The 27,090-nt window shown below is 62.4% G+C and overlaps 1 protein-coding gene across 1 annotated transcript in view; it reads right to left on the bottom strand.

Moving 5' to 3' along the window:
* Nucleotides 1–311: 311 nt before the first annotated feature.
* Nucleotides 312–27,090, bottom strand: part of RSPH14 (radial spoke head 14 homolog) — a 60,765-nt gene continuing 33,986 nt past the window's right edge. Inside the window, exons 4-6 of the mRNA XM_065889311.1 lie at nt 2,804–3,029; nt 2,025–2,161; nt 312–609 (exon numbers count right to left, since the gene is read on the bottom strand). Of these exons, the coding sequence (XP_065745383.1) occupies nt 371–609; nt 2,025–2,161; nt 2,804–3,029 (602 nt within the window). The 3' untranslated portion in view covers nt 312–370. The remainder of the gene's footprint in view (nt 610–2,024; nt 2,162–2,803; nt 3,030–27,090) is intronic.

Below are 27,090 nucleotides of genomic sequence, written 5' to 3'. Positions count from 1 at the left end.
TGAGCAGGGCCACACCCAGCCACACCCCATGGGCCTATTCACTGAGCGTCCGGCTCAGGCAGTGCTGTCTGGACCAGCTGTTCCTTCCCCCACACAGCTCCCTGCCCCCACCTTGTCCCTAGATGCTTGGCCCTGCTCTGTGCTTTCCCAGGGGACTCGACCACAGCAGACAGCAGGGATGCCTCGCACCCGGCCCCGGACCCGGGGTTCAGCCTGTGACCCTGTCTTTCTGGGCCAGGCATTTCCCCTTTGGCAGGAGAGAGAAGAGCCGTGACCTGCCCCAGAAACATCAGGTGCCATTTAGACCAAGATAAAGAGATTCAGCGCATTTATTCAGTCATGGGGTCAGCAGGTGGGGCCGGTAAGAGGCTCAGGGTTTCCACTCAATGACTTTGACGGCGATCTGGGCTGCCCGCCGCACAGCCGCGCTGGTGTCCTCCTCGAGGGCCCGGAAGGTGGGCACGTGGGACTGCAGGATCTTGCGGCCCTCGGGGGCCTCGGCCAGCATGGTGAGGACCTTGATGGCATTGAGGCGCGCCTTGCTCAAGGATGAGTGCAGTAGCTCCAGCAGCGGACGGATGGCCTCTGTGTCCAGGGCCGCGTACTTCCCTGCAGGGCACCAATGCCAGGTGTTCCTGGGGTTCCCTGCCCACCTCCCTCACCCCCCAGCCCTCCCAACGCAGGCTCCACACCCTCCCTGCCCCCAGCCTGGGCCCCACAAGCTCCCCAGCCGGCATCTCCCCAACCACCAGGTACCTGTCCCGCAACCCAGTCCTCTCAAGGCAGCATGAGGGGTATTTTGAAAATTAAAATCCAATCGAATGAGAAGGGGAGACGCCCCTCCTTAATCCTTACTTGCTGCCCACCCCCTCACCCGCTGAAATGCCACGCTGCCGCCCCCTGCCCCCTGCCCCCAACCCTCCTACACCGAGCACTCTGCTCTTTGCTGCCAGACCGTCCAGCCCCTTTTGCCCTGCTAGCTCCCCTCTCAGAGGATGCTCTGCCCCCATACTGTGCCCACCGTCTCCCCCAGGTTACTCTTCACTCTGCCGCCCCTGCCAACCTCAGACAGCAGAGGCTGAGACGTCTGGGTCCCCATCACCCAGCACAGAGCCTGGCCTGTGGCAGGGGCTCAGGGCTCCTCGGCTAGAGTGCTAGCTCAGGGAAGTGACCACATCTCCCCCAAATTCCCATGTTGTCCGGGCCCCATGAGAGCCCCCCAGCCCTCCAAGCATTCCTACAGGAAGCCCAGGTAAGACACTGACTGCACTGAGGACGCCCGCGAGATCCACGCTCATGGGGAGCCCCACACTGGGGGTCGGCACCCTGACTGCACGATCAGTCAGAAGGGGGCTGTGGACTCTGGGAAGGCCCCAACCTCTCCCCCTGATGCATCTCAGATTTCACCATCAGGACGAACTGGGGAGTGGCAAGGAGTCCCAGCTCTGGGGGGATCTGCAGACTGCTGATTGAGAATCAGAGGCCCAGGTAGTTAGTTCTCCGTGGATCAGCAAGGAAGCTCAGGGCGTGGGGCTGGCACAGGCAAGGGAAGGTCAGAGGTCCTGCGGGGACCCTAGCCTCCAGGTGGGGAAACCAGCCCAGGCCCTTCCTACCGCCCAGGTCAGGTGACTGAGCATGGAAGCCTGGCTGCTGGGAGTCCGCATGGGGGAGGTAGCCTTACGCTCCTATGCGCCCCCTCCACACTGAGAACAGTAACATTGATCAAGAAACACGGCAGAAGCAAGGGCTCCAGTTTCTGCTTAGACCTCAGCATAATGGACTCATGGGTGGCAAACGAATCAATCCCAGAATTTCGGCTCACAAGAGGCCTGGGTCAGATGCAAGAATTCCAAAACCAGGGAACAGAGGGAATAACAGGGAGGGGCCCCAGGTGGTGGGCCCTCTGTGGCCTGGAAGGAGAGGGCGGAGCCTGGGACCAGGGAGGGGCAGTACTCAGCTTGCTAGGGGGCTGCGGTGACCCCACACCCCAAAGGCGCCGACGCCCAGCCAGCAGGCAGCCTCACCTTTGGTGGTCACTGTGACGTACATGAGGGCCCCAGCTGCACTGGCCTGCACCTCCTCTTCCTTGTCCTTCAGCAGGTGCACCAGGATGGGGATGACGTCATGCTGCCACACCTGGTTCTTGCCCTCCAGGGGAATGCTGGGCCAGAGAGGGGGCAGCTGGGTGGCTGCACTTGGAGGAAGAGGGGGACAGGACCACCCCAGGGGGACACCAGGGGAAAGGACTTGTGTTGAGACCATCCCTGGTGGCCACGCCAGGGTGCAGAGGAGCACTGGTGTGAGGTGTGGGTCCCACCCCGACACTCAGATGACCTGGGAGCACGGCCTGGGGCCACAGAAGGCCAGACCCAGGAGCCAGCGGTGGTGAAATGAAGGGAGGTGGCCGCAGCTAAAGCAGCTCTGAGGCTCTGTGATCCTCAGGCTCCAGGCCGGGATTTAGACTGTGATCACAGTGACACTGGGTCACTAGTGACTAGACGCCCGCGGCTCCACGTCCTGACCTGTGAAGGGAGCCACCACCTTCCTCGGAGCAAGTCCAAGTGTGCAGATGGCACCTCCTGTGCTTGCCTTCCTCATGGGAGGGGGACAGCCCTCTCGTTTTTGCCGGGAGTGGGGGCTTCCTGGGACACAGGACTGTCAGGGCTAAACCCAGGCCTGGGCAGGCAGGTGCCCCAGTGGCGGGCTCCTCTTCCCCCAGGGCACAAGCAGGTGAGGGGAAGCAGGGGCCTGGGGCGCCACTCCTGCGCCCCCGCTCCGTCCCTTGTCCCTGCCCAGGCCTCACCTGATTGCGGTTAGTGCTTGGGCTGCTTTGCTCCGGATGTTGCTGTTGGCGCTCAGGAGCTTCTCCTTCAGGAAGGGCACCGCCCCGCTGGCCAGTGCCTCGGTGGCGTCCTCCATCAGGCAGGCGGCCAGCGTGTCCAGGAGGAGCTCCTGGATCCGTTCCTCCTCCCTCTGCAGCTTCCACACCAGCGAGGGGATCAGGCTGCTGTTGACAATGCCCTTGGCCCCTGCAGGACAGGAACGGGCGCTGAGGGTGGGCCAGTGGGCCACCCCCCACCTGTCACCTGTGCTGGGAGCCGGAGGGCTGGCGAGGGGGTGGTATTTGACAAGATAAATTGCAAATCCCCCCTCCCGCTGCCAGGCAGGGGGCCCAAGCAGCCAGCATGTGGCCGTGGGTGACAAGCTGGGGTGAGAACCACGAGGACCCCAAAGGTCCAGCTTTTGGTCGCCTGTTACTGGGGGCACCAGCCTGAAACAGCGGCCTGAGAAGCAGCAGCCACCTCTGCAGGGCCCAGGCACACGGGGAGCCTCCCTCCCCCGCCAGCCATGATGCAGCAGAGAGGAGGATGGGGTGCCCGTCAATCCCCTCTTCCCATCTGCAACATCTCTGTGATGCTGGAGCCGCAGATCAGCCTGGCCAGCCGTGGGGACAGGAAGAAAGCTTGCAGTGGGGTCTGAGGTAGAAGATTTAGAGTGAACAGGCCAGCATCTTATGTAAAAAGAGCTGTGCCCCCAACCACAGCTGGTGGGCAATCCACAGAGTCTGGACAAGGGGTCTAAAGGCGCCTGGTGGCGCTCAGGGAGGGGGCTCCACATGGCACAGGTGGGAGAAAATGCAGCGAGCCACCCCCCTTCCACTGTCAACGGTTCTGCCTCACTCCTTCCAGCCTCTACTCCCACCTGGGGAGTCAGTACATGGCTGGCTGCCTAGAGGAGACCCCAGAGATGGCCCAGGCGGCAGCCCAAGGGTGCTCACAAGTGTCCAGAACTGCTGGCAGAGCGGCCGCTACAGAAAGAGAGTGGGCACCGGGGAGGGTGGCCCTTCCCTGCCGTTCTAGGTGCCACTACCGCCCAACAGCCCACCCTCTCCCCAGCCTCCCCAGCAGCCCAGGCTGCCCACCGTGAAGCCGTCCACAGCCCCCACGGAGGTGCCACCAGTGGACACCTCTGTCTTCTGCCTCCCCAGCTCAACTGTCTAATTTACTCTAGAGAGACAAGTAAACAGGTTCATTAGCCTAAAGGTCTCTTGAGTGCCAATTAGCACCAGGGATTTCCTCTTTGAAGACACCACCCAGCCTTCCACCCTCACTCCCCGAGGACATCAAATGGCAGGTGCCTGGGGTTAGAGGGTGGAGAGGCAGGGCAGCATGTCCAGAGGCTCCAGTGCCCCTGGCCAGCTTCTCACTGGGGTGTCGGGTGGAGCCACTAGCTCTGTCCATTTGTTCCCAGCATGCTCACAACACAGGAAAAGCAGTTTCCTGCTGCTTCAAGAGTACTGGGCTTTTTAAGATTTAATATGCACAGATTTAAAAAAAAAAAAAAAAGGCTAGGTTGGACTCCTAAATGCATCCAGCTATGTGACCTTAGACAAGTTACTTACCCTCTCTGAACCTGGTTTCCTCATTATTAATATAAGCCCACCTGGTAGGGGGTTGTGCATATCAGTGGAGTAGGGGGTGGGAAAGTGCTCTGTGTAAGGGACTGTCACCATGTGCCCAGACACCCAGGCCTGGCACAGCGAGAGTCTCCCAAATGCCACCAACATTGAGTTCCAGCTGCAGGCAAGCCTGTGGTTGGGGGTGAGGGCTGAGGAGCAGGATACAGAGATAAAAGCTGCACAGTCCCTGCCCTGCAGGAACACCTGTCAGTGGTCCCAAAGCCACCCCTCCTGGGGGCCTGAGGCCTCTCTCCCCTTCAGCCCTGCCCTCCGGCCGGGCCACCACCAGACAACACATCTGGGCCTCCTGCTCTGGCTCCAGTTCTGGCTCAGGCACCGGCCCCCAGGCTACCTGCCTGCCCCAGCCACAGTCTCGCTCGGCCACGACCTGGACGGCCACTGTCCAGCTCACAGGGCAGAGGTGACAATTTGACCTTCCAAGAAGGACTGTGCTGACCGATGGAGGGATAATGTTCCTGACAGAGGGCCACCTGAGCAAAGGCAGGGGGTGAGGGATTTGTGCATTGTCGATCAGGGCTCGATGGTGGCCTCACTTGCACCCGGGTCTGGGCTTCCCGGGAAAGCCCAGGGAAAGGTGCTGCTGTGGGAGCAACAGGATGGGCACAGGCTTGGGGGGAGGGCAGAGGAAGGGAGTCAAGGCCGGAAGCTGGAGGTGATCACCTCCACTGCTCCCCCGATTGGTGAGGAAACCAAAGCCCAGAGGGACAACTCTAGTGCCCAAGGTCACACAGCAGATGGGGAGAGGCCAGGCCTTCAGCCGCCCGGGTTTTTCTTTCCCAGGCATTCGTCCTGGGCCTCTGCTCCTAGAAATGCTGAGCACCGGGACCCAGTTCATTTTGAGACAGAGGGAGATTAAAAATAAAACGCGTGCCGGGTGTGCCTCTCTGCTCGTTCACTTTGCTTCTTTTCAGCTAAAAGGAGAGCCGCAGGCCTGGCTATTTATAATTAACCCAGATCTGCAAAGCCTTGTTCTAGTTGGGGTGGGGTGGTGCACAGACCCCCAAAAGGAAACAAATCAGAGAAACCCACCAGGCCCCCAACAGCCTAAGACCCGGCTGGCAGGGTTGGGGTGAGCAGGACAGGTGGGGCATGGAGAAGAGCCGGCCAGGAGGGGGCACCCTCGGGCAGTGGGGAGACCCGTGGGAGAGTCTCCGGGACCGGTCATTACTGCCTGGGCTGACAAACGTAGATGAGGAATTCCAGGTCCTAGGGGCTCTGGATGTGCAGCAAGGGAGGCCTGGGGGAGCCGGGCCTTGTGGGGCAGAGGGGCAACGGTAGGAGGCTCGAGTGTGCTCGGGGAGGGCCCAGACTGGCATGGCTACTGGGCCAGGATGGGCTGGTTGATGGACCACAAAGCTCAGCTGGGATTGAGGGTCACTATGCCCCTGGAGTGGAATCGCTGGGGTTGAGGTTTGGCCACTTCCTGGGGGCCACCTCAAAGGGCCCCTTGTCGGCCAGCTCTCCCTACTGGTTGGTGAGGTGCTGGGTGGGCTCAATCACCAGAGGCCCCTTCCCCTTTCTTCCTTGGAGCTGAGCTGTGGTCTCCCGGTCCTGTTCTCCTGGCAAGTGAGGACTCAGCCCCGGGAGCACACATCCGCGCCTGGCGCCCGGGCCCCACCGTGCCTTATCTCAACCCGCCCGCCCAGCTTTAGCCTCGTGTGCCCCCCACTGACCCCACCCACCCCTGTGCCTGCCTTTGCTCGTGGGGAACCCTCGCTGTCCTCAGCTTACTCGGCCCCTCAATAGCACGTGACATGCTGACCATGTTTTCCTCCCGAGATACTCCCCCCGTGGCCCTGGGACCTCAGCTCCCCGCTTCCACCTCTCCAGCTGCTCCTCCATGTACTTAGCAAGCACCCCCCCTCCCTCCAGCATCCCGCACAACGTGGTCCTCGGCCCCCACCATCCCCCCTTTCCCCTCCACCAGGGGCAGCTCCTCTCAGGCTGCAGACACCACACGGCCATCCACTGACGCCAGGTTGCCCGGCCAGCCCCCGGCCTAGGCTGAACTCAGCCTCATGGACTGACTTCTCCGCTTTCTTATTTTCTCTGGGCTGTCTAGCTGACATTTTTACTTGATTCTGCATTTAGATCGCCGCACCCTGTGGGACCAGGCCTACCGTAAATAAACATGAAACAAAAACTTTCCATCCTCCTTCTCGAATTTAAAAAGCTAAACTTCAAACTCTCCAGTGGTTCTTAGACCGATGCCCCAATCCTACACAAGGGCCACCAGCCCACTGCAACTGTTCCCTGCCTCACCCCAGCCTGGCCTTGTGGCATCCTCACGGCTCTGGCCGCACTGGTCCTCTGGGTTCGTCCAGGCCTCACGCTCCTTCACGCGCAGCGTCTTCCCCACCGTGGAACGTGCTTCCTCCCGCCCCAGGTCATGGGCCACCTCCATCCTGCTCCCCCTGCCACAGAGCCCTGATGGGTCTCCCTCTCCAGGCTTCGCACAACCATCACAGGGGTACTATCGTGCAGAGGTTCTAGCAGGCAGGCTTGGGTCTGTCTAAATGCTAGGACTGTGCCGAGCACAGAGGAGGTCGTCAGTAAATGCTTGCTGGTTGAAGGCTTACAATCCCTGCTTGACCCTGGGGGAGCTCTCACTTCCAGGGTCAGGGGAGGGGGCAGCAGCCAGCCCCGTTGGGCCCCTCCGTGGGCTAGCCCCTCATCTCACACCCGGACTGCTGTGCGGGGTCTTCTCATGCTTGCAGCTAGGTTTGCCCCTGCAAACAGCTCACTTCTGACCCCTGGTCCCCCAGTTGCCCTCACCATCTCTGAACATGTGTCAACATGTATCTCCTGTCGGAATCACCCTCTAGGGACCATCTATTGTTATATTTGTCTCCTTTTGATAGAAGAGGGAACTGAGGCTCATCCAGGTGAAATAACTCACCCAAGGGTATACTCTCATCTAGTTGAAATAACTCACCCCCAGGGCAGGGCCTGTGCCTGTTTCCTTCCTGCTACCACGGCCATTGGCCTCTGAATGGACCTCTGGGCAGAGGCCCAGCCTGACCCAGCCTGGCGGTGTGGAGGACACGCACACAAAGCAGCCCCCGATAGTCGGCCACTTTCCACTGGTCCTCAGGGGCCACCCCGAGCCAGCATGTGCCAGGCCTAGTCTAGGTCCGCCTCAAGATGCCCATCACCAACATCTGTCCTGTCTCTGACCATTTAGGCAACACCTTCACAGGTGGGCAACCTTGCTGGGGGATGTAGTGCAATGGTCTCCATTTCACAGCAGAGGAAACACTCTCAGAGAGGTTAGCAGATGACATTGAGATCCACAGTGTCCAGCTGGCAGAGGTGGGCCCTGCCTTCTGACCACAGGCCTGGCCCTATCTCCCTCTGCCAACGGTCCGTCCCAGTGCTTCTGCCCACCAGTGGGGTGATCCTAGTAATAGGACCATGGAGGTGTAGGGTGATAGGGAAGTGTTAGCGGGGAGCATCTGCATTTACCTGGATGCTCTGGGGTGCCCAGAGCATCAGCTTACAGTGATGGAAAGGACAGAGTGGCACTAATGTCTTGGTTCTGGCCTGAGTCTTTAACGCACAGGAGTGAGGGGCTCCTGGTTCTGAGGCCCACAGATTGGCTCCCCCTGAAATTGAAAGCAGAAGTTGGCAGGCGCCCTTTGGTGCATTTTGCTGAGTACCAATGCCTTCTGTGAGCTTCCCAAAGGCGCCCATGGGACCCTGGCCTCAACCGAGCTGGCTCCCTCCCGCCTCTCTGGTCTGGGGGACCGCCCCTGGGCCCCGCTCCCGTCCTCCCTTCTAAGGCAACCTTCCGGGGCCAGGATTGCCAGGGACCCTGAAGAGTCCTTACCCGCTGCAGGCACAGCAGCAAAGATGACTAATGCCCCCTCCCATCGCTGCAAAACGCCACCGGCGTAAACCTTTAGGATTTGTACAGCCCTTTCACACGTCCTAGCCTACTGTCGCGACAACTCAGGGAAGCAGGTGCCACTAGCCCCACTTTGCAAATAGGCTCATTAGAGGTCAGTCCGTTGTCCAAGGTCGCGGAGCTCAGAAAGGGCAGACAGGGTTCGAATTTGGGCCGGGAAGACGGGCGGGGCCGGGGCCATTCACTGCTCTCCGGCTCGGCGTCCCGCGGGGTGGGCGCCCGGCCTCGGCTCAGCGGGATCGCAGAGACCCCGTGGCCGACGGCGGTGGCAGCTGCTGCCGGACCGCGGCTCGCGCGGAGCCGCGGCCCCGCCCCTTCCCGTCGTCATTGGTCCGCGAGCGCGTCCGTCAGCCTCTCGCACCCAATGGGCGGCGGGCCGGCGCTCTTGGCGGGGCTGTGGCGCCCTGAGCGTGGACTCTGGCGGACGCGCGGCTCCCCGCCCGCGGTTGGCCCGGCAACGCGCTGCGCTCGCGGCTCCGCCCCCTGCCGGCGGCGCGGCGCGGGGCGGGCGGACCCGCGGGCGGCGGCGCGGGCGGCGCGGGAGAGCGGGCGGAGGGAGCCAGGCCGGCGGAGCGTGTGCGCCGCCCGCGGCCTGGTCACGTCCCCGCGCGGGCGCCGCCGCCCGCGTCGTGCGGAACGAGGGCGACCCGGCCCGCGCTCGCCGCCCCGCCCGCGCCGCCGGAGCAGCTCGGCCACGCACCGCGCCGCGGCCCGGAGGTGAGTGAGCGCGCGGCGGACCTGGGGACGGGGGGCGCGGCCGGGAGCCCACCCGCCCGCACCGAACCCCGCCCGGGCCTTTGTGCCGGGGCCCGCACGGGTGGGGGGCGCCGGGCGCGACGGCCGGGATGCGGGCCAGGTGGGGGCGGCGCGGCGGGTGTGCCCGCGCGATGGGCAGGGGCGCCGCGGGCAGGCAGGTGTTGGGAGGGGCGCCCGGGCCCAGGAGGGCTGACAGGGGCCCAGGGCAGCTGCTGGTGCAGAGCCGGGCCGGCGACCTTTGGGAGAGGCGCCCGGCGGGGTCTCCCGGGGGACGGCGGGAGCGCCGGCGCGTGGCCTGGGCTGAAACGGAGGCGAGGGCCCCGGAGGCCTGGGCCCCGGGGACGCACGGCTCGCCGTTTTCGGTCACCGCTCTTGCAGCGAGCAGGTTCCTCGGAGGCATTTAGAGCGAGAGGCGAGTATCGACCCGCTGCGATTGTGATAGGTTCCCGGCTCGATATTTTTTCCCTTAAAAGGCGGTGGGGGCTTGGGGTTGGGGGGGGGGAGGGCCTCGGGCCGGGGCTCAGCGTCCTGCCGGGGACCCGAGGGGCTCTGGCTTCAGGGCGGCGCTGAGTCTCTCTGGGCGTTGGTGGCAGGATTCTGCTGAGGTCGAGAATTGGGGTTCTCTGTGACCAGAGAAGAGGATGGGAAGGCGGCGCCCAGGCCAGGGAGTCCGTGTCTGGGGATGGAGGGACCCGCCTGGGGGGAAATTTGCTGGTCTGGGGAGGCAGCTGTCCCCTGACCGCCCCTTTCTGCCCAAGTGATCTCCCTGCCCTGGGGATCGAGTCCTTCTGCCTTCTGCTCAGTCTGGAGAAGGCTCCTTGGCCAAATTCAATTAAGCAAATGTTTACTGAGCAGTTGCTCCCCCCGGGGCCTGGTGCTGGGGTGGGAGTGAACTGGCCCTGCCCTCCTGGGACTGACTCACTGCCCCCAGGGGGAGAAGCATCTCTGCTCAGAGAACCCAGCCCTGAAGGTGGGTGTTGGGGCCCCAAGTGGGGCCGGGGTCAGACGGGCCTGTGGGCAAAGTGACATTTGAACTGGAGCTTGAAGGACACGGTCACAGTTGGGGTGGGCATTGCGGGCAGAGGGGAGAACGGGGAAGGAGGCACAGAGAGGGCGCTCAGGCAGTCCAGTCTGGCAGGAGCACAGGAGGTCAGGCGGGAAACGGTGGGTGGAGGCTGCCCAGGGCTGGGGCCGCTGGGGGAAATGGATGACCCTGGCGCCTGCTTCAGTGGTGGCCGCAGTCTCCTCACCTGTGCAAAGAGCAGCTCCGTGACCCAGAACCGAGTGGGCCTGGAGAAGAGCTGGGAAGACCCCGAGGGCTGCTCGCAGCCTAGGACCGCCCTTCCAGGCAGGGCCAGGGTCCTGGGTAACCAACCCCTGGCCTCCTTCCTGGCCAGCATGGAGGATGATGTTGAGCTGGTGGCTCTGTCCCTTTGGGGCGTGGACGTTCGTGAGCAGTAACCGTGGAGACGTGGGAGTCTCCGTGCAGCGGCTGATGGCGAGGGAGGGCCTAGCCATGCCCGGATGCAGTGGTGCACCTTCAGCATTCCCCGTGCTTCAGGGTCGATGGACAAGACGCTGGCATTTGGCTTAAAGCTCTTGTGTGTTGTACCAGACGCTGATTTTCTGAGATGGGAGGTGAATAAAACAGTCCCTCCCCCTCGGAAGGCTGGTGTTACCTTCTGCTGTAGATCTGCTCGCTTGCCCGCTGCCGCTGCCGGGGAGGTTTTTCCCACTGAAGGGGCTGTTTGTCACTCATCTGTGTAGCGTGCCCCCTCCCTGACCCACCCCCAGCCACACACTGGCTTCTGGCCGAGGCCCAGCTTGCTGCAAGGAGAGCAGGGCCCCTGCCTGCCCTCGTGAGGGTGCGTGCTCAGCACGATGAAGCTGCCTTGCTCCGTGCTGTCGCCCGGCCCCTTTCTGGGGCCTGCCATAAGACTCCAGATTTGGGACACGGGGAATGAATTCCCCGTTCTGTCCCCAGCTCCTCAGCTCTTCTGTTTCCTGGAGTCCCAGGAGGAGAAGCACCCTGACTGGCTCTCAGGAGCTTCTAGGGCAATTCCAGGAACTTCTGGGTAGGCAGGAGAACTTGACAAGGCTGCCCAGGGCCCCTGCAGGGAGGCCGGTGGATGCAGGGGCGAACGGCAGGGAAGGCTGGCCTCAGACTCAGGGTGTGGCCCCAGTGGCCTCAGCCCAGCCGCGTGGCTGTCTCGTGTGCACATGCGATGACCAAGTGCCACACTTTCCCCGCCGGTCGTGAGGACAAGGCAGCCCTAACTGCCCCATGCTGGCCCTCTGAAGACCCAAAATTCTGTGCAGCTGTAGGGTATTCTCCCTACTGCCGACCACGGCTGGGCTCGCAGGAACCCTGGAGGAGGTAGATTAGCACACTGCACCCTCAGGAAGGAAACCCGGGCTAACTGAGCCCCAGGGGCAGTCCTGTGGGCTGGCAGGGCAGAGGGCACAGGGCAGACGCTGAGAGTCAGCCCGGGTAGGAGCCCAGAGCGGTGGCCTGACAGCTGTGCAGACTCCGGGGCGGTGGAGGCGGGGAGCCCCAGTGGAGGCGGCGGAAGACCTGGGTCAGGCCTGTCCCTGCTCCCCCCACCCGGCCCCCCGCCCAGCCCCATCCTCTGTGAGCTTCCTCATCCTCACCACAACAGAGCCAAGAGTGCCCTGCCCATCCCCGCACGGTCCTCCCCACATCCACGCTGGCAGGGGAGGCGCCTCCCAGGAGCGAACTGACAGGGACTAACTCACAGGGACCATCTGGATCCCTGGGCTCTCGGGAGAGCCAAGAGAACGGAACCTCACCCGTTTGCTCGGCTCAGCCATTCGTTCCTTCGGCTGGTCTTTACCAGCACCTGCAAGGGCTAGGGCCGTTCCCGGCGCAGGGACACGACAGGGGGCAGGGCACACAGCACCCACTCCCGTGGAGCTCCATGAGACCCGGAAGGCTGCCGAACACCCGAGTAGCTGAATGCCAGGCAGGACAAAGGCCGTGAAGAGCCTAAAGCAGAAGGGGGTGGGGGTCCTGTGTGGAGGGGCCGTTGGCGCGGCACCGTGGAGAGGCCATGGGTGAGTTGTGAGACCAACGGAAGAGCACCAGGAGGGAGGACGACAGGTGCAAAGGCCCTGAGGCCAACGCACCTCTGCAGCTGGAGGTCACCCTGCCCCACAAGGTCAGGTGGCTGGAGCCCGGGATGGGGGGGGGGGGCGGGGTTGTGGAGCAGGTAAGGTAGGATTATGCTTTTAAAAGACCCATCTGGCAGATGGCATGGGGGCCGCTATAGCATTCAGGGTGAGGGGCTGCTGGCCCAGTGGGGTGGGAGCAGGAGTGGTACTGAGAAGTGGTCGGATGCACGATTTAGCTTAACAAGGACCTGCTGATGGAGAAGAGGAAAGGACCGCTCTGGAAGGACAGAGTTGGCCTTGGCGAGGAGGAAGACTCAGACGCATCGCGAGAGGTGGGGAATTGGGAGTTGGGTTAGACCCAGGTGGACATAGGCATACATGGCAGTCAGAGGGGAGAATCAGGCTGGAACTGGAGACCTGGAGTCCCCCCACCAAGAGTTGGGGGGCAGGGGCCAGCAAGGTCACTCAGGGATCGAGGGCAGGTGGGACCAGAAGGGGCAGAGCCAGGCCTCGGTCCCCACGGCTCAGAGCTGAGCTGAGATTCCAGGGGCCGCACAGGAGGGTGTTCCTGGGAGGGTGGGTCCCCTGCAGTAGGCCTGGGGTGCATGGGGGCTAAGCAACATGGGCAGGACTGGCTACACAATTTGGGGGTCCCTTGTTTAAAATGATTAAGCATTTCAGGACAGTGACAGCAGAGTGTCAGGCTGGGCATGGCGCTCATGTGCACGCCCGGGAAGGCCAGTTGTGGTCGTGGTGGCTGCCAGGACGGTGCCCCGGGCTGGCGTCCACTTTGCCCTTCACCTGCCTCCCATGGGCAGGTGGGCTGTGTCAGGCACTTGGGGCCACGGGGGCTGCACCCTGGCCTCTGTGAGCGGCGCTTCTCCCCCTCTGTCCGTGGAACCCCGGCCTCCATCCCTCAGGCAGGAGACACAGCCAGCTGGTAGAGGACTGGGCAGCCTGTTGGCAGGAGCGGGTGCATGTGGCGGGTGGCCTCACACACAATGGCTTCCTTGAGTTCGTCTCTTTTCCGAAGGAACCTGCTACATCACAGAGTTTTGAGTTATTTGCTTCTAAATTAAGGTATAACTCTCTTTTAGAGATGTCCCCGGAGAATCCATCAGAAAGTGCTAAGGAGTGAGGCTGTTAAAATCCGCGGTGCCGTGCTGGGGGTGGGGTAGGGGGAAGTGGTTGCAGACTCTCGAGACCAGCGCACCCTCCAGCAGCTACTGACCAGCACGCACCCTCCCCAGGCTCCCCCCGCCCCCGCCTCTACTGGCCATGCGGCAGCAGTCAGAGCCCAGCTGCAGAAGGAGCCCCTGCCTCGCCGAGCCCTCTGCCCTGGGAGTGGTGGCGATCAGGTCGTGGCGTTGGGTGGAGGGGAGCGGCCACATGTGTCGTGTCCCCCAGAACCCCCGGGCAGGCGCTTGGGGAGGGCAGCAACGCTCACTTTCTCCTCTCACAGCCAGTTCCGCCAAGAAGGGGCCTATTTTTACTTCGGTTTTCTCCTCTCGGTGGAGGAGGCTCGGACCCGGGGAGGTGGGGTGGCTCCTGCGTGGGCACCAGCTGCCCGGGCCCCGGGTGTGGGTGTCCAGGGACCCTGAGGGCTTCTCAGCAACCCAAACGGCCCCCACTTCCTGCAGGCAGCCTGCCTCCGTCCACCCCGGGGTCCCCAGGGGTCCAGGAGGGCTGACTGGTGGGGCTGCTGTGCTGGAGGCCGGTGTGGCGCTGGGGCCAGTGCTAAGGTTCTGGCCGTGGCCTGGTCCTTTCCACTGGGAGGACTGGATCATCACAGCTGCTCTTTCTTCTCACCTGCGGCTCTCAGGAACGGTCCACACACAACTTGGGGTGTCCAGGAGGAGGCTCTCAGGCCTCGTAATTCTGTTTTCCCGTTGGGGTCCTCTGTCCAGAACAGCACCTGTGTCCACACCCGCACAGATCCTGTGCCCCTTCCTGCACGTACCCCAGTGTAACCGCTGCCTATTTTCTTTGTCTGTGCTTATTCTCCGTCTCTCTCCTGGACCTGAACATAAGCTCTGTGAGGTCAAGACCTTCGTCTGCTGTTCATCACTGAGAATCTGGCCCCCAGAGCCCGGCCTAGCACTCAGCAGGGAGCCAGGAAACGGCTGTCAAAGGAGGCCGGGAACGTGGCAGGTGAGCAGGCCTTCTGGTGGCTGCAGCCTTCACGTTGGAGAACTGTGGCTCCAGCCCAGTCCTCTGCCCCCGCGAGGTGTGCCTGCCGGTTGACAAACACAAACCACGCGCAGGTGGACAACCACTGGCCGGGTGCCCATCGGGCCCGACTGGTTCACTCACGAGCCAGAGGCAGGCAGGCTGCCCAGCTTCTCACACTGCCCAGGTCCCCCCACCGGGGGTCAGACGCCTCCGGCTGACACTGGTCCCTCAGTGACGCCGTGTGACTCGGTGAGGCCCTAGTCAGTCTGGGAGATTTGCGGTCATGACATTTAGAGTCGCGTCCATGGGAAAGTGTCCTCAGAAGGCGAGGAGGAGATCCTGGTGGTGGGAAAGGACCATGGCGCCCACAGTGACCACATGATGACCAAGTGGCCTTTCCAGACAGCCCTTGTGCTCCAGGATGAGCTCAGCAGGGAGCTTGGTGAAGGGCAAAGAACACTGAATGGGAAGCTGGGAGACCTGGGCCTAGTCCCAGCTCCGCCTGCAGTGTAGACACGGTGAATGCTCTTCACTCTGGGCCTCTGTATCATCACCTTCAGATTAGGCTGGGTCGAGGGTGCAGGTAGTCTTCATTTCTTACTCCAGCTCTGGAGGGGCTGCCCAAAGCAGTGTTGAGAAGGATTCTGAGGCTGTGTGGTGGCTCAGAGGAAAGTGGGCGTGGTTGATTAGTGGTGTCTGCAGTGGTACAGGAAGCGGGATTTAGCCGTTCTTGCCAGGGGCTGCTTGAGCCCACCCACCGCGCCCTCCCTCCTGCCCAGCAGCTCCAGCTCATCCTCCGACCTGTGGCAGCCTCCCCGTACCCTGATCGAGTGAATGAGCAGGTGATTGAGCCTCGTGCTCAGCTCTGCTTGGCGTCGAGCCCCAAGAAGCCTGCCTGGAGCTGGGAGACCAGGTAACCCCTGGTCGTGCTAAGCGGTGTGGTTACAGCTCCAGGTGTTGTAGGCGTGGGGACAGTGCAGGAGGAGGGGGTGGGTGACGGGCAGGGCCGTGGTGTGAGCCCCCGGCTCCCAAGGATGGGTCACCAGGCTTCACCAGGGATGAAGATGAGAAAAGGCTCCAAGCCGCCAGGAGGGGCCCCTGAAGACCCTGTCAAGGATTTGCCACCTGGCTCCAGCAGGCCCCCGTGACCCCAGCTAGTGTTGCGCACGCCCCCCACCCCGGCCCCGTCCCATCCCTGCCCCACCACTGTGCCCGCGAGGCTATGGGCGGGGCAGGGCGGTGTGGAAGGGGCCAGACCAGGGAAGGAGCAGTCCCCACCTGAGGACCTTTCTCAGGTCGTCTACCTCTGTGCTGACCGAGGGCCTGGCCCTCGCGCCTCCTCCCTGCCCCTGCATGGCACATCCTCTGTGACCCCAGCTGTCCCACTGTGTGTGGCCTCTGGCCTACCCACCTGTCCCCTCTTGCTTCCTGTGGCCCCACAGAGAGACCACCACCGCCAGCCAGCCTACTATCTGGCCCTCTTCAGTGCTTCTGGGTGCAGTGGCTCTGTCCCTGAGTTGGGCTTTCCTCCAGCGTGGTCGCCCCTCTCACCCGCTCTGTTACCTCTGATATGCTGTGCAAACATATTTCTCGATAAAATGCTGGGAAGAAAAATAATTAGAGTGTTGCCTCCATTATCCAATTTCTGATTAATCAAACTCTCTTTGTCCTCGGCCAAAATCTGTTCATTTCCCTTAAACAGTGGGCCAGTGCCAGACATCGATTTCCTGTGTGTTAACACCACGCACGCATGCACATCCCCGGCCCTGCCCCTGCCCCTGCCCCGCGGCGGGGAAGAGGGAGGCACAGACGGGGCCGCCCTGAGTCCCCAGCACCACCCTCTGCCTCCAGGAAGCTCCACGACCTCGACGCACCCACTATCCCAGCTCCAGCTCCTTGGCTGGGCTCCGCCCCACGCGACCTCGGTCTCCAGGTGCATTAGTCTTGTTGCTGGTGGTTCTGGGCTCTCCTGGAGCAGGAGATGGAGGGATGGAGGGCTGGTGCCGAGTGGTGGAGGGTGTGGCTGCTGGGGACCGGGCAGAAGGGTGAGCTGCATCCCCAGCTCTGGAGGGACCAGGACTTTGGGACGCGTACCCCTCACTGGCGCAGGATGGCTGGGGCTGGGCCAGGAGGCCAGGGATGGGGGGCAGGGCCTGTGAGGGGGCCTCAGGGTGCGGATGGGGGCGTGCTTTCAGTGGCAGCCGCAGAAACGCAGTGCTCATAGGCTCACCAGATGGAACGCAGTGCTCATAGGCTCACCAGATGGGGGGACACCCTGGGTGGGGGGGCCCAGAAGCAGGGCAGAGTCAGGGTCGGTCCGGGCCACGCACCACCGTGTCCGTGTCTATGGGGGGGGGGGGGAGGGGGGGAGGCCAAAAGGCCTTGCTAGAAGACTTCCCAGAAGTCCCTGCTGGCCCCTCCCTGCCCTGAGTTGGCCCCTCCCTCACACAGTACAAAGGGCTGGGGTGGATTTATCAGCACCTGCTTCCTGCCAGTTACTTCTGGGCCGTGGGACGCATTAGTGACAAACAGACCAGAGCCCCTGCCCCGTAAAGCCCCTGCCCCATGGAGCCAGCGTCTGTAAGCATGATGGGGTGGGAAACGTGATAAACAAGTCACACACAGCAGGTTAGAAAGCAACAGTGCTGTGTGTGTTTGGGGCGTCATAAATAGGATGGGCGGGGGGGTCTCTGACGAGGGGACCCCTGAGCCGCTGGAGTGGATGCCGTGGCTCTTTGGACAGAGGATGTTCCCAGTGGAGGGAGGAGCCAGTGCAGAGGCCCTGAGCTGTCGGGACAGCACAGCAGGAGGGCTGGGGGGTCAGGAGTGGGGAGTGGAGGGAGCATGAGGGCAGGTCACGGGGTCAGGGCTGGTCGCAGAGCCTCGGGGCCACAGAAGGACTTGGACTCCAGCTCCGAACTGAGATAGATGTCTGGCCTGCTGCAGGAAGGTTTTGAGCATAGGAGAGACTCTGCCTTGTGTTTTTACAGGGATCCCCCGTCCACCCCATCGGAAGGAGCAGAGTGTGGGGGTGGGATGGGTCGCTGGGGCAGTCCAGAGGAGGGGCTGAGGGTCGGGCTCCAGGCAGAGGCCCCCTGAGGTCAGGCCCAGCCCTGAGCTGAGGCCTTGGGCCTGTTAGGAAGGGGCGGGGGAACAGAGGGAGGTGTGCTGGGCACACGCTGGCCAGTGTCCCCAGCTCCCCTTCCCACTGCCTGCTTACAAGAACTGCCCTTCCCTCCGAGTGGGGCAGCACTGATTTCATTCACGCTCCAGAGCTCCCCGTCAGTCAGGCTGAGGCGAGGCGAAGCAGTGGCAGAATCCACACCTTCGCCCGGTTCCCGACGGGGCCCGTCCTGCGACCCGACCCCCTCAGCTCTCGTCCTCGACCAGTCACGTGCCTGAGAATCCCTGTCTCAGCCTCTGCTTCTCGAGAACCCCATCCAGACAGGGTCAAGGCCACTGTGGGCTTGGACACTCCCGGGGGTGGCCTGTCTCAGAGGGGAGGACCGGGGCCAGCCGCTGAGAGTGACCTGGGGCAGCCGCTGGCCTCGAGAGGACCTACGGGACTGGACGGTGTGCATGCTCTGGGCCCTTCCTTGGCCCTGGGAGTGGGCTAGGCATCTGACTTTTTTGAGCCACGCTGGCCTGGAGACTGAGATCCCGCAGCCTACAGATCTGCGTGTGATTAGGAGGCTGGGGTAGGAGGCGGTGAGAAGGGCTTGGAAGGAAAAGGGCTGGACGGAGGCAGCGCTCACCTTCCAGGTGAGAAAGAACAGGAAAGGAGCTGTGAGGGAAGGAGGCCTATAGAGCCCTCGCCAGAGAGGGTCCCACCTGGGGGTGACCAGGGCGGGGGCTGGAATCATGGGGGGCCACGCACAGAGGCAGGGCACAGGAAAATCAGTGCCCACCCAGCCCAGGGGCCTGAGTGACGGTCAGCAGTTCCCTTGGCTGCGGAAACCTAGAGCCAGGCTCTTGGTGAGTGCACCTCCTTCCCCTTGAGTGTGGAACCTTCCGGTGTTGTTTATTTATTTACCCCTGGCCTGGAGAAATCTCTGGCCTGGTTTCCTCCTGAGTCAGTGTTCCTCAGGCGATGCTATCACATCTCATCTGGTCGGCCATGGCGGCTGTGGGCCGGAAGGCTGCACACATGGCTGGGGCGTCCAGAGCCACGGGACAGTGCGGGGCCAAGGGAAGGGCCTCTCCCGTCACCTGTAGTGGTCCTGAGGCCAAGGGGCTGCCTGGCCAGGGCAGACCCAGTTGTTGGAGCCTGTCTGCTGCTGGCGGCGCTGCCCGCCAGCCCCTGTCCTCCTCCCATCTGCTCGGGCTCTGGCTCCAAAATAAGCAGGGAGCAAGGAGGAGGCGAAGGAAGGGGGCTGCTTTCAAGGGGAGACCCGCTGTGGGCCTGGCAGGCAGGCTGGGGTGTGTGGATAAGCTCACCCGGGGCCTGGTCCAGTGGGCTGGGGGGTATCTGTCAGGGGTCCCCAAGTCAGCAGTGTCTGTTCTGTGTATCTTCCCAAGCACCTGCTCAGAGGGAGGTGGAGCTGGGGCCCTGGGGAGGGGGCATGGGGGTCGGGTGTGGCTGGGCAGGAGGAGCCAGCGCCTGAGGAAGGGCCGTCCTGGGTGAGGTCCGGTTCCACTGCCCAGCAGGGGCGCCAGACACTGGGCTCAAGGTCACTCTGGGCGGGTGATAAGTCCAGCCGGTGCTGCAGTGGCCAGGGTCGCTCAAGAGGGAGGCTCTCGCTGGCCTCCGGGGGCACGTTCTCAGCTGGGTGGCGGGGTGGGCAGGGTGCTGTGGGTGTGGGGGTAGGAGACGCAACCAGGGAGGCCGGCTTTGCCCAGAGGGTAGCATCCGGGAGGGCGGCCTGTCCCTGTCCCCTTCCAGTGTTACTGGCATCAAGGTAAGCAGGGGTCATCTCCTCGGAGGAAAGGTGTGGCTTTTTAGTCCAAAAGTACATGTTGTTGTATCAGAAACCATCAGAGCGTTTGGATTCTGCCATGTGTGATGTCTGCCATGCCCACGAGCTATAAGGTATGAGGGAGGCGTGGCCTGCGCTTGCTTTGCAGACCTTTCCGGGGAAGCCTCGTGCCAGTATCCTCCCTGATGCCTGGATCCAGGCTGGTGATGCAACCCGTGCCCGCCTCCCGCCACCAGTGGCAGCTCCCTGGGAGAACAGGGGTCTCCGGGGGGACAGTTTCTGCCCTCTGGCCCCTGGGGGGGTGGGGGGTCCCTGCCAGGGCAGCCATCTCTGAGCCGCTCCCTAGGGAACTGTGAGAGGGACGCTCCTGGGATGGACCTGCCCTGAGCTGGGCCCAGGCCAGGCAGGCTCCCCCACTGCCCAGCCGAGCCCTTGGTCAGTGTCACCCCAGCTGTCCCCACCCTAGCCCCTCCCCTCCCCCGCATGACTGGTGGCTTCTTGTCGTCTGTCTCCTCCAGCGTCACCTCCTCGGACCTCCCCCAATCCCGCTAGTTGGCCGCCCGCCACACGCACCTTCTCCCCTTCTCCACGGCACTGCTCTTCACCAGTCCCCCCACCAGAACACAAGCCCCTCGGTGCCCAGACTCACCCCATGTCCCCGAGCGCAGAGCAGAGCCTGACACACAGGCTCGGTCCCTCGAGGGTACCGTGATGATCACACAGGGCCCAGGGTCGACTGATGGCCTACTGGGAGGGCCGGGGGGGCCCTGATGGGATGGAACTAGCAGATCAGGGGTGGAGCACTTTTCTGAGACGAGGGACAGTGTCTGTCCTGAGTGAGGCCGTGGGGTGCAGCGCTGATGCCACCGCCCAGGGGTCCCAGTGGGGAGGGGGTCAGGCCCGGGTATACTCTTCTGCATCCCAGGAGCCAGGCGGCCACCAAACCATGGAGGTGGCCTGAGGCCACAGCTGTGAGCAGCAGCCCCACCACCCTCCCCCAGCAGGCAGCCTTTATTCTTTCTGTCCTTTTCCTTCAAGGGGAAAATACCAGTTTGGACCCTCCCCCCACCCACCTTGTTCAGGAGGAGCGGGGCCACAGCCTCCCTGGCAACACCCTGGCTGGCAGCTGCGACCCCACTTCTGTTCTGGGTTCCTACTGTCTGAGCTGTGACTTGGGCTTTCCGTTCAAAGCAGAAACACGAGGCCAGTTTTAAAGCACAGGTGCCTAAGTGAAAACGCAAGTCAGTTTAAAGAAAACCACGGGGTAAATAACAGAGCAGGTGACCAGTGGTGCTGTGGGTGCCGGGGGGTCCTGGGTGTTGGAGGACCCACGGGCCCGAGCCCTGCAGGACCCCGAAGGCAGCCCTGAGGAAGTCGCCCCCCTCCCCAAACCTCAGTTTCCACAACTGGGGTGCCGTGCCCAGCTCTGGACACCCCGCAAAGCTGAGGCAGGGAGCCGTACTCTCGGGACAGAGGTGCAGGACGCCCCCCCCCGGGGGGCCCCAGTGGCCAAGGGTGCAGCCAGGCCCTCTCCCTGGCCCCCCCGGTGCCCAGCTCTCCCGAGAAGGCCCCTCCCTGAGGCCCAGCCCTCATCTGCCCTGAGTCCGAGGGCACGTGCAAACGGCCCCATGGGGTCTGCGGGCCCGGGCTGGCTGGGCAGGGGCTGTTGCGCCCAGAGGTAAAAGGCCTGTCGTGGGGCCGCAGCTTGAGTTCACGCGGGTGGAGGCAGGGAGCAGAGGGGCGGGGAGTGGTCAGAAGCGCGCAAGCAAAGGACACGGGCCTGTTGGGTGCCACGGGCGGGTCTAGGCCAGGCTCGAGAAGACCCAACGAGAGGCGCACAGGGACCCGGCACTTGGGCTCAAATGTCCACCCAAAGCGGAACTCTGGGCTCCAGATCACCGGGTGCGCACCGGCAGTGGGAAACGGGTCCTTCTTAAGAGGGGAGGACATGGGTCAGCGGTGACGGCCACAGGGAGGGAGCTGACGCGGGGATGGCAGTTCTGGAGGGCGGGGAGAGGGACCCACTCTTCAGAAGATGGAAACGACTTGGGTGGTTCAGGCCCAGGAGGCCAGTGACAGAGGCGTGTGGACAGGACATGGGCGTTGGGACTCAGGCAGGCCTCCCCGAGGCCTCTACAGAAGGCTGCGGGGGCCCAGGAGCCCCTGCAGGTGGAGGGGGGACAGCGGTGCTGAGTCACAGTCCCACCTAGCTCCGCGGGGGCAAGGGGGGAGGTGAAAAGGCCCAGGACCTCAGACAGCCCTGGTCCCCGCTCTGGCGCTGGGGACTCGCTGGCCAGGGTGTCAGGTGGGTGGTCTCACTCGGCCTTGCTGGCCCTGTGACCTGGACTGCCCTCTGCCCTGGGGTCCCGTGCCCCGCACGGCTGGCCACCTGAGTGACCTCTGCTTGGGCCTCAAACGCCCCCTCTCAAGCACACCCTGATCTAGTGGCCCAGGGCTCAGTGTGGAGCAGGCTTTCCTTGGGGCGGAGAGGGGGTCTGGAGAGGGAGGGGCTGGGCCCGTCTCTCTCAGAGGAAGCAGGACCTGTGAGGAGGGTGCCCCACCCGCCGGGTCCAGGCCTTCTCAGGCCAGTAAGCCGATAAGCAATCTTCTGTCCTTGGAGACCCTCTGGCTTAGCCTGGCTTGGGTGCAACACCTTAGGTGACCTTGACCCTGGGCTCCCTTCCTGCGTCGGGAGTGGGGGCAGGAGGAGCTGCTGGGAGCGAGGTCAGGGGCTGGCGTTGCACAGCCTTGCTCCACCCCAGCTCCTGACACAGCTGCGAAGAGGGTGACAGCGGACCCGGGTGTCACGTGGTTGGAGCTCTGGGCCAGGCCATGGGGGGGCGTCCAGGGTACAGGGCGCCAGATATGCAAAGGCCCCAGAGAGGTGGCAGCAGCGTGTCCCCACCCCTGGCTCCAGGCCGTCACCAGATTCCGTGACATGAGACTTGAGAGGACCGTGTCTGGGGAAGTGTGACAGGAGGGCAAGTGGGCCTGCCAGGCGGTGAGCCAGGGTCCAGGGTTGGGGGTCGGGGGCAGGGCAGGGAGGTTTTGAAGGGAATTATCTGCCTGAGACCACAGGAAGGAGAGCAAGTTTCAGCCACAGGGCTGCTGAGTGGGCTCTGGGTTTGGGGTCCTGCCCTTGCAGCCTTGGGGTCCACAGGTAGGCGGGTCAGTGAGTCCGGGAAGCCTATGAGGGGCTGTGATGGAGCTTGTCAAGACCCTCAAAGGACCCAGTTTCTCCCCACAGCTGCTGGGGGGCCCCCGTGGGTCCACATGTGTAGACCGAGCCTGCCAGGGGTGCACCTGCCGCTTCTCCCCAGCGTCCCCTCTCGAAGAACAGCCCCCCTCCCGCCCTGGGGCCAGACCCTGGGGTGCCCTGAACCCAACCACAGCCCCGTCCCCTGGACTGCTGCGTGCAGAGCCTTCCCTGTCCAGGGATGCTGTTCACGCCTGACTCAGGGAAGAGGCCGGCCCCTCACTCTCGGCGCCAGCCCCCAGCATCCGTGCTGTCCCTCTGATGCCAGGCACGTCCCCATCTCAGGGCCTTTGCACCCGCAGTCCCACTTTCCTCACCACCTCCTTCCCAGACGCCGGCCCCACAACCTGTGCAGCCTGCATCGCCCCCTCCCCCACCCCCACCCCACTCTGGAACTGGGCCCCTCCCTCACCACTGCGCACTTGCTACATTGGTCTGATGCCCACCCTTCTCCGTCAGGGGTCTTCAGCAGTGGCCCCCCTCCATCACCGACAGCTGGCCCAGTAAGTAACTGAATGACAGAGCCCTGACTCGTCCACGTGCACGCCTGCTCCCCCCATGCCATGTGCAACGGCACAGATGTGCCTGTGCACCTCCCTACGCACACGTACGTGGACCTGCACGCAGGCACTGTGTACACCAGTGTGTGCACACGTGTGCCGTCCTGCACACGGACACAGGCACGGATCTACAGGCATGCGACCACAACACGGATGTGCACCCGCGCTGGGGGCTCCTCCCGGCCAGCCCGCCCCCTCCTCTCTCCCTGTGCCTCTGTCGTCTGTCTCGGTCCAGCCACCCTGCCTTCCTTCGGTTCCCTGGTCACGCCATGGCACCCCTGCCCGCCCCCCCACCGAGTGCCCCTCCCTCCCCCACTCCTCAGTGATTTCCAGCCAGACCCAACAGCGCTGTGGTGGGGCATCCTGGGTGTCGGGACCTGGGGACTCGTGAACAGTTACTGGCCAGGGAATGACGTGGTCGTCCTGCCCTTGGTCCTGTGCCTCTGGGCTGACTGGGGACGTCCTCAGGGGTCCAGGAAAGCCCAGTCAGACCCAAAGAGATCGAAGTGGCGGAGCCTCCGAAGGGGTGGGGCTGTCCCAAGGTCCCCCTGCTCACAGACCTCCCTCCCTGTGTCCGCGCAGAACCCCAGGCTCCACCACCCCATAGGTGGCAGTTGGCTCCCAAACTTGGCCCGACACGCACAGTTGCCCCCAGCCACGATTCCCATATACTCCTCCGTTGCCCTGTGGCTGCACTGGTCAAGGACCACGTGGCCAGCCCCACTTTTCTCATGGGTGTGTTAAAATACAAATAACAAAATTTACCATTTTAACCATTTTTAAATGGTACAGTTTAGTGGCATTAAGTACATTCACGTCGTTGTGCAACCATGACCACCATCATCTCCAGAACCTTTTCATCTTCCCAAACTGAGACTCTGACCCTATTAAGCAACAGCTCCCCAGCCCCTGGCACCATCTACTTTCTGTCCCTACGAACCTGACTGCTCTAAGGACCTTACGTAATTAGAATCCTACGGTATTTGTCCTTTTGTGCCGGGCTTGTTTCACTGAGCATAATGTCCCCAAGGCTCGTCCATGTTGTGGCAGGTGTCAGAATTTCCTTCCTTTTTAAGGCTGAATAACATTCCCGTATATGTTTTTATCACATTTTGTTTGTCCATTTGTCTGTCAGTGGACATGAGTTGCTTCTGCTTCTTAGCTGTTGTGGATAATGCTGTTATGAACATGGGTGTACAAAAATTGCTTTGAGACCCTGCTTTCAATTCTTTTGGGTAGGTACCCAGAGGTGGAATTACTGGATCATGTGGTAGATCTGTTTTTGTTTTTGTGAGAAACCTCCGTACTGTTTTCTATAGTAGCTGCACCATTTTACCTTCCCGCCAACAGTGCACAAGGGTTCCAGTTTCTTCATGTCTCATCAGTATTCACTGTTTTCTGGGATTTTTTCAATAGTAGCTATCCTTATAGGTGTGAGGTGGTATCTTAGTGTGGTTTTGGTTTGCATTTCTCTAGTAATTAGTGATGAACATCTCTTCATGTTCTTATTGGCCATTCATGTATCTTCATTGTGCATGTCCATTCAAGTCCTTTGCCGAGTTTTGAATCAGGTTGGGCTTTTTGTTGAATTTTAGGAGTTGTCTCTATATTCTAGATATTAATCCCTTATTAGGTATACAAGTTGCAGATGTTTTTTTCCATTCCGTGGATTGCCTCTTTACCTGCTGATACTGTCTTTTGGTGCACAAAAGTTGAACATTTTCATGAAATCCAGTTTGTTTTTTCTTTTGTTGCCTGTACCTTTGGTGTCTTATCCAAGAAATCAGTGCCAAGCCCAGTGTCAGGCAGCTTTTGCCCTATGCTTTTTCCTAAGAGTCTTACAATATTAGGTCTTTGATCCATTTGAAGTTAATTTTTGTATGTGGTGTTTGGTAAGAGCCTCAGTCTGGTGGGAGAGACCAGAGAAGGGACGGGCGTGGTAGGGAGAGGTGGGGTGCCCGCTGGTGGCCACGAGGGCCTGAGTTGGCCCGTGAGGAGCAGGCAGGGGTCCCATGCCAGACCCAGGTGGAGGGTGGGCTCCCCAGGCTGCATGGGGTTGGGTGCGGGGGGTCGTGTGCAGCGCTTGCGAGGACGCGGCCGACGGTGCAGTCTGTTCAGGTGCAGCCCTGCACGGAGGCAGGGGACAGGCCCGCTGGGCCCCATGCCGTGTCACCTGCCCGGGTTAAACTATGTTCCGAGAGAGGGGTCACCACAGGGAGACCCAGCGCCTGGGGGCCTGCTTGTCTCTGGGGGCCCCAGACAATGGGAGGGACCTGTTCTCCTGGGTGACCTTTGTCCCTGTCGCTGATCAGCTGAGGGAGAATTGGCCACTTGGGGCCTGCCTGTACCTGAGACTTTAAGACACAAAATTGAGAAAAACGGAAATGTCAACATGTGGTTCCCCCAGTGTAGCCAGCATCGCCTTCAGGAGGCTGGGCACTGGGGGCCCTGGGCAGACGCTGGGCGGGAGCCAGATGTCCGGGGCTGCCGGCCAAGGGCGGGGCCGGGTCATCAGCAGGGACCAGGGGGCAACCACTGGGTCCCTGTCGCACATACTTATGGTCCAGGGCAAGTCCCTGGCGGGACTCTTGTCTGTAAACCTTTCTTATGACACAGTTCATGAGCGAAGTATAGGAAACATGGTAAAATGCACAAATCCCTTGTAATTTCACAACATAGAGCTCATTGCTGCTTGGAAAATAACTTTGCAGACCTCTGCTCACACAGTACGTGCACGCATGTGTGTGTTGGGGGGCACATGCCTGTGGGTGCGTGTGCTGCCTGTGTCCTATATGCATCGTCCTATGACACTCGCTCGAGCGCACCCACCCCGTTCCCGGAGGGGGGTCATCTCGGGGCTTCTGTTCTAAGCGTGATCGCCATCCTTGCTGGGGCTGTGCCGAATGACCAGCCGTTTAGCCGCTGCTCTCAGCAGAGACGTCTCCTGGTACATCCCCCACCGTGGGCTGTGGGGCTGCGGCGAAGCAGGAGACACTCAGCGCCCCAAGGCTGAACCCCTCCCCACTTGCCGACTGGGCACCTGCTGTGTGCCGGGCCCAAGTGCTGCCGCAGAGGGCGGGGCAGGACGGGGTGGATGCCCAGGCGGCAGAATGGGGGGCGCCCACAGGTGATGGGAATGGGGGTGGGGGGAGCACTGGCTGGGTACCAGGCTCTGTGCCGGCCACTTTACCTCTTGGGGACCAGCTCTGGGTGTGCTGTGATCAGTGAGGGACAGGCTCTGAGACGGGGGTCATGGGCCCGGCCACACAGCTGGGCTGACACTCACCACCCTGAGAGCAGTAGGGTGCATCAGGGTCCCCCCGAGCGGCAGGGGGAGCCCAGGGAGAGAATGGGCTCGGGGTCAGCTCCAGGGCAGGATGGCGGGGACTGGCAGGCACGGAGGCGGCTGGGAGAGTGATGGGCAGGTAGGGGGACATGGACGAGACTCGGGGTCCTTCCCACCCAGGGCCTGCTGTGGGGAGAACGGGGGCATTAGGGGGTGGATGCTGACCATGGCAAGATGGGGGTGCTGCAGGGGGCAGGCAGCCAGGCAGAGGCTGTGTGGATGGGGTGAGAGGGGTGCCGTCCTGGGCTCCCAGGAAGGGGCAGAGGCTGAGCTTTGGGCATGCCCTGGTGGGAAGGACCCAGCCCAGCTGCTGCGGGTGGTCGGGGGAGCCCTGGGAGGAGCATGCAGACCAGACTTCCCGGGTCAACAGGGGGCTGGCAGAGAGCTGGTGCTGAGGCCCTGCACCAGGTGTGAGCACAGCTGCTCCTTATTGACCAGCGGGGGCAGGGGACCTGAAAGGCTTGGCCTGGGACCAGGTAGCCTCTGGGCCGCCCCTGCCTTGCCCTGGACTTGCTATTTCCCAATGGCCTTGCATTACTCTCTGGCCTGTCCTGCCGCCCACACC

Source organism: Phocoena phocoena, chromosome 13 (assembly GCF_963924675.1).
Source record: "Phocoena phocoena chromosome 13, mPhoPho1.1, whole genome shotgun sequence".
In the NCBI taxonomy this organism is placed as follows: domain Eukaryota; kingdom Metazoa; phylum Chordata; class Mammalia; order Artiodactyla; family Phocoenidae; genus Phocoena; species Phocoena phocoena.
Note: the sequence above shows the minus strand (reverse complement) of the source record. Positions and strands in the feature narration are given on the sequence as shown.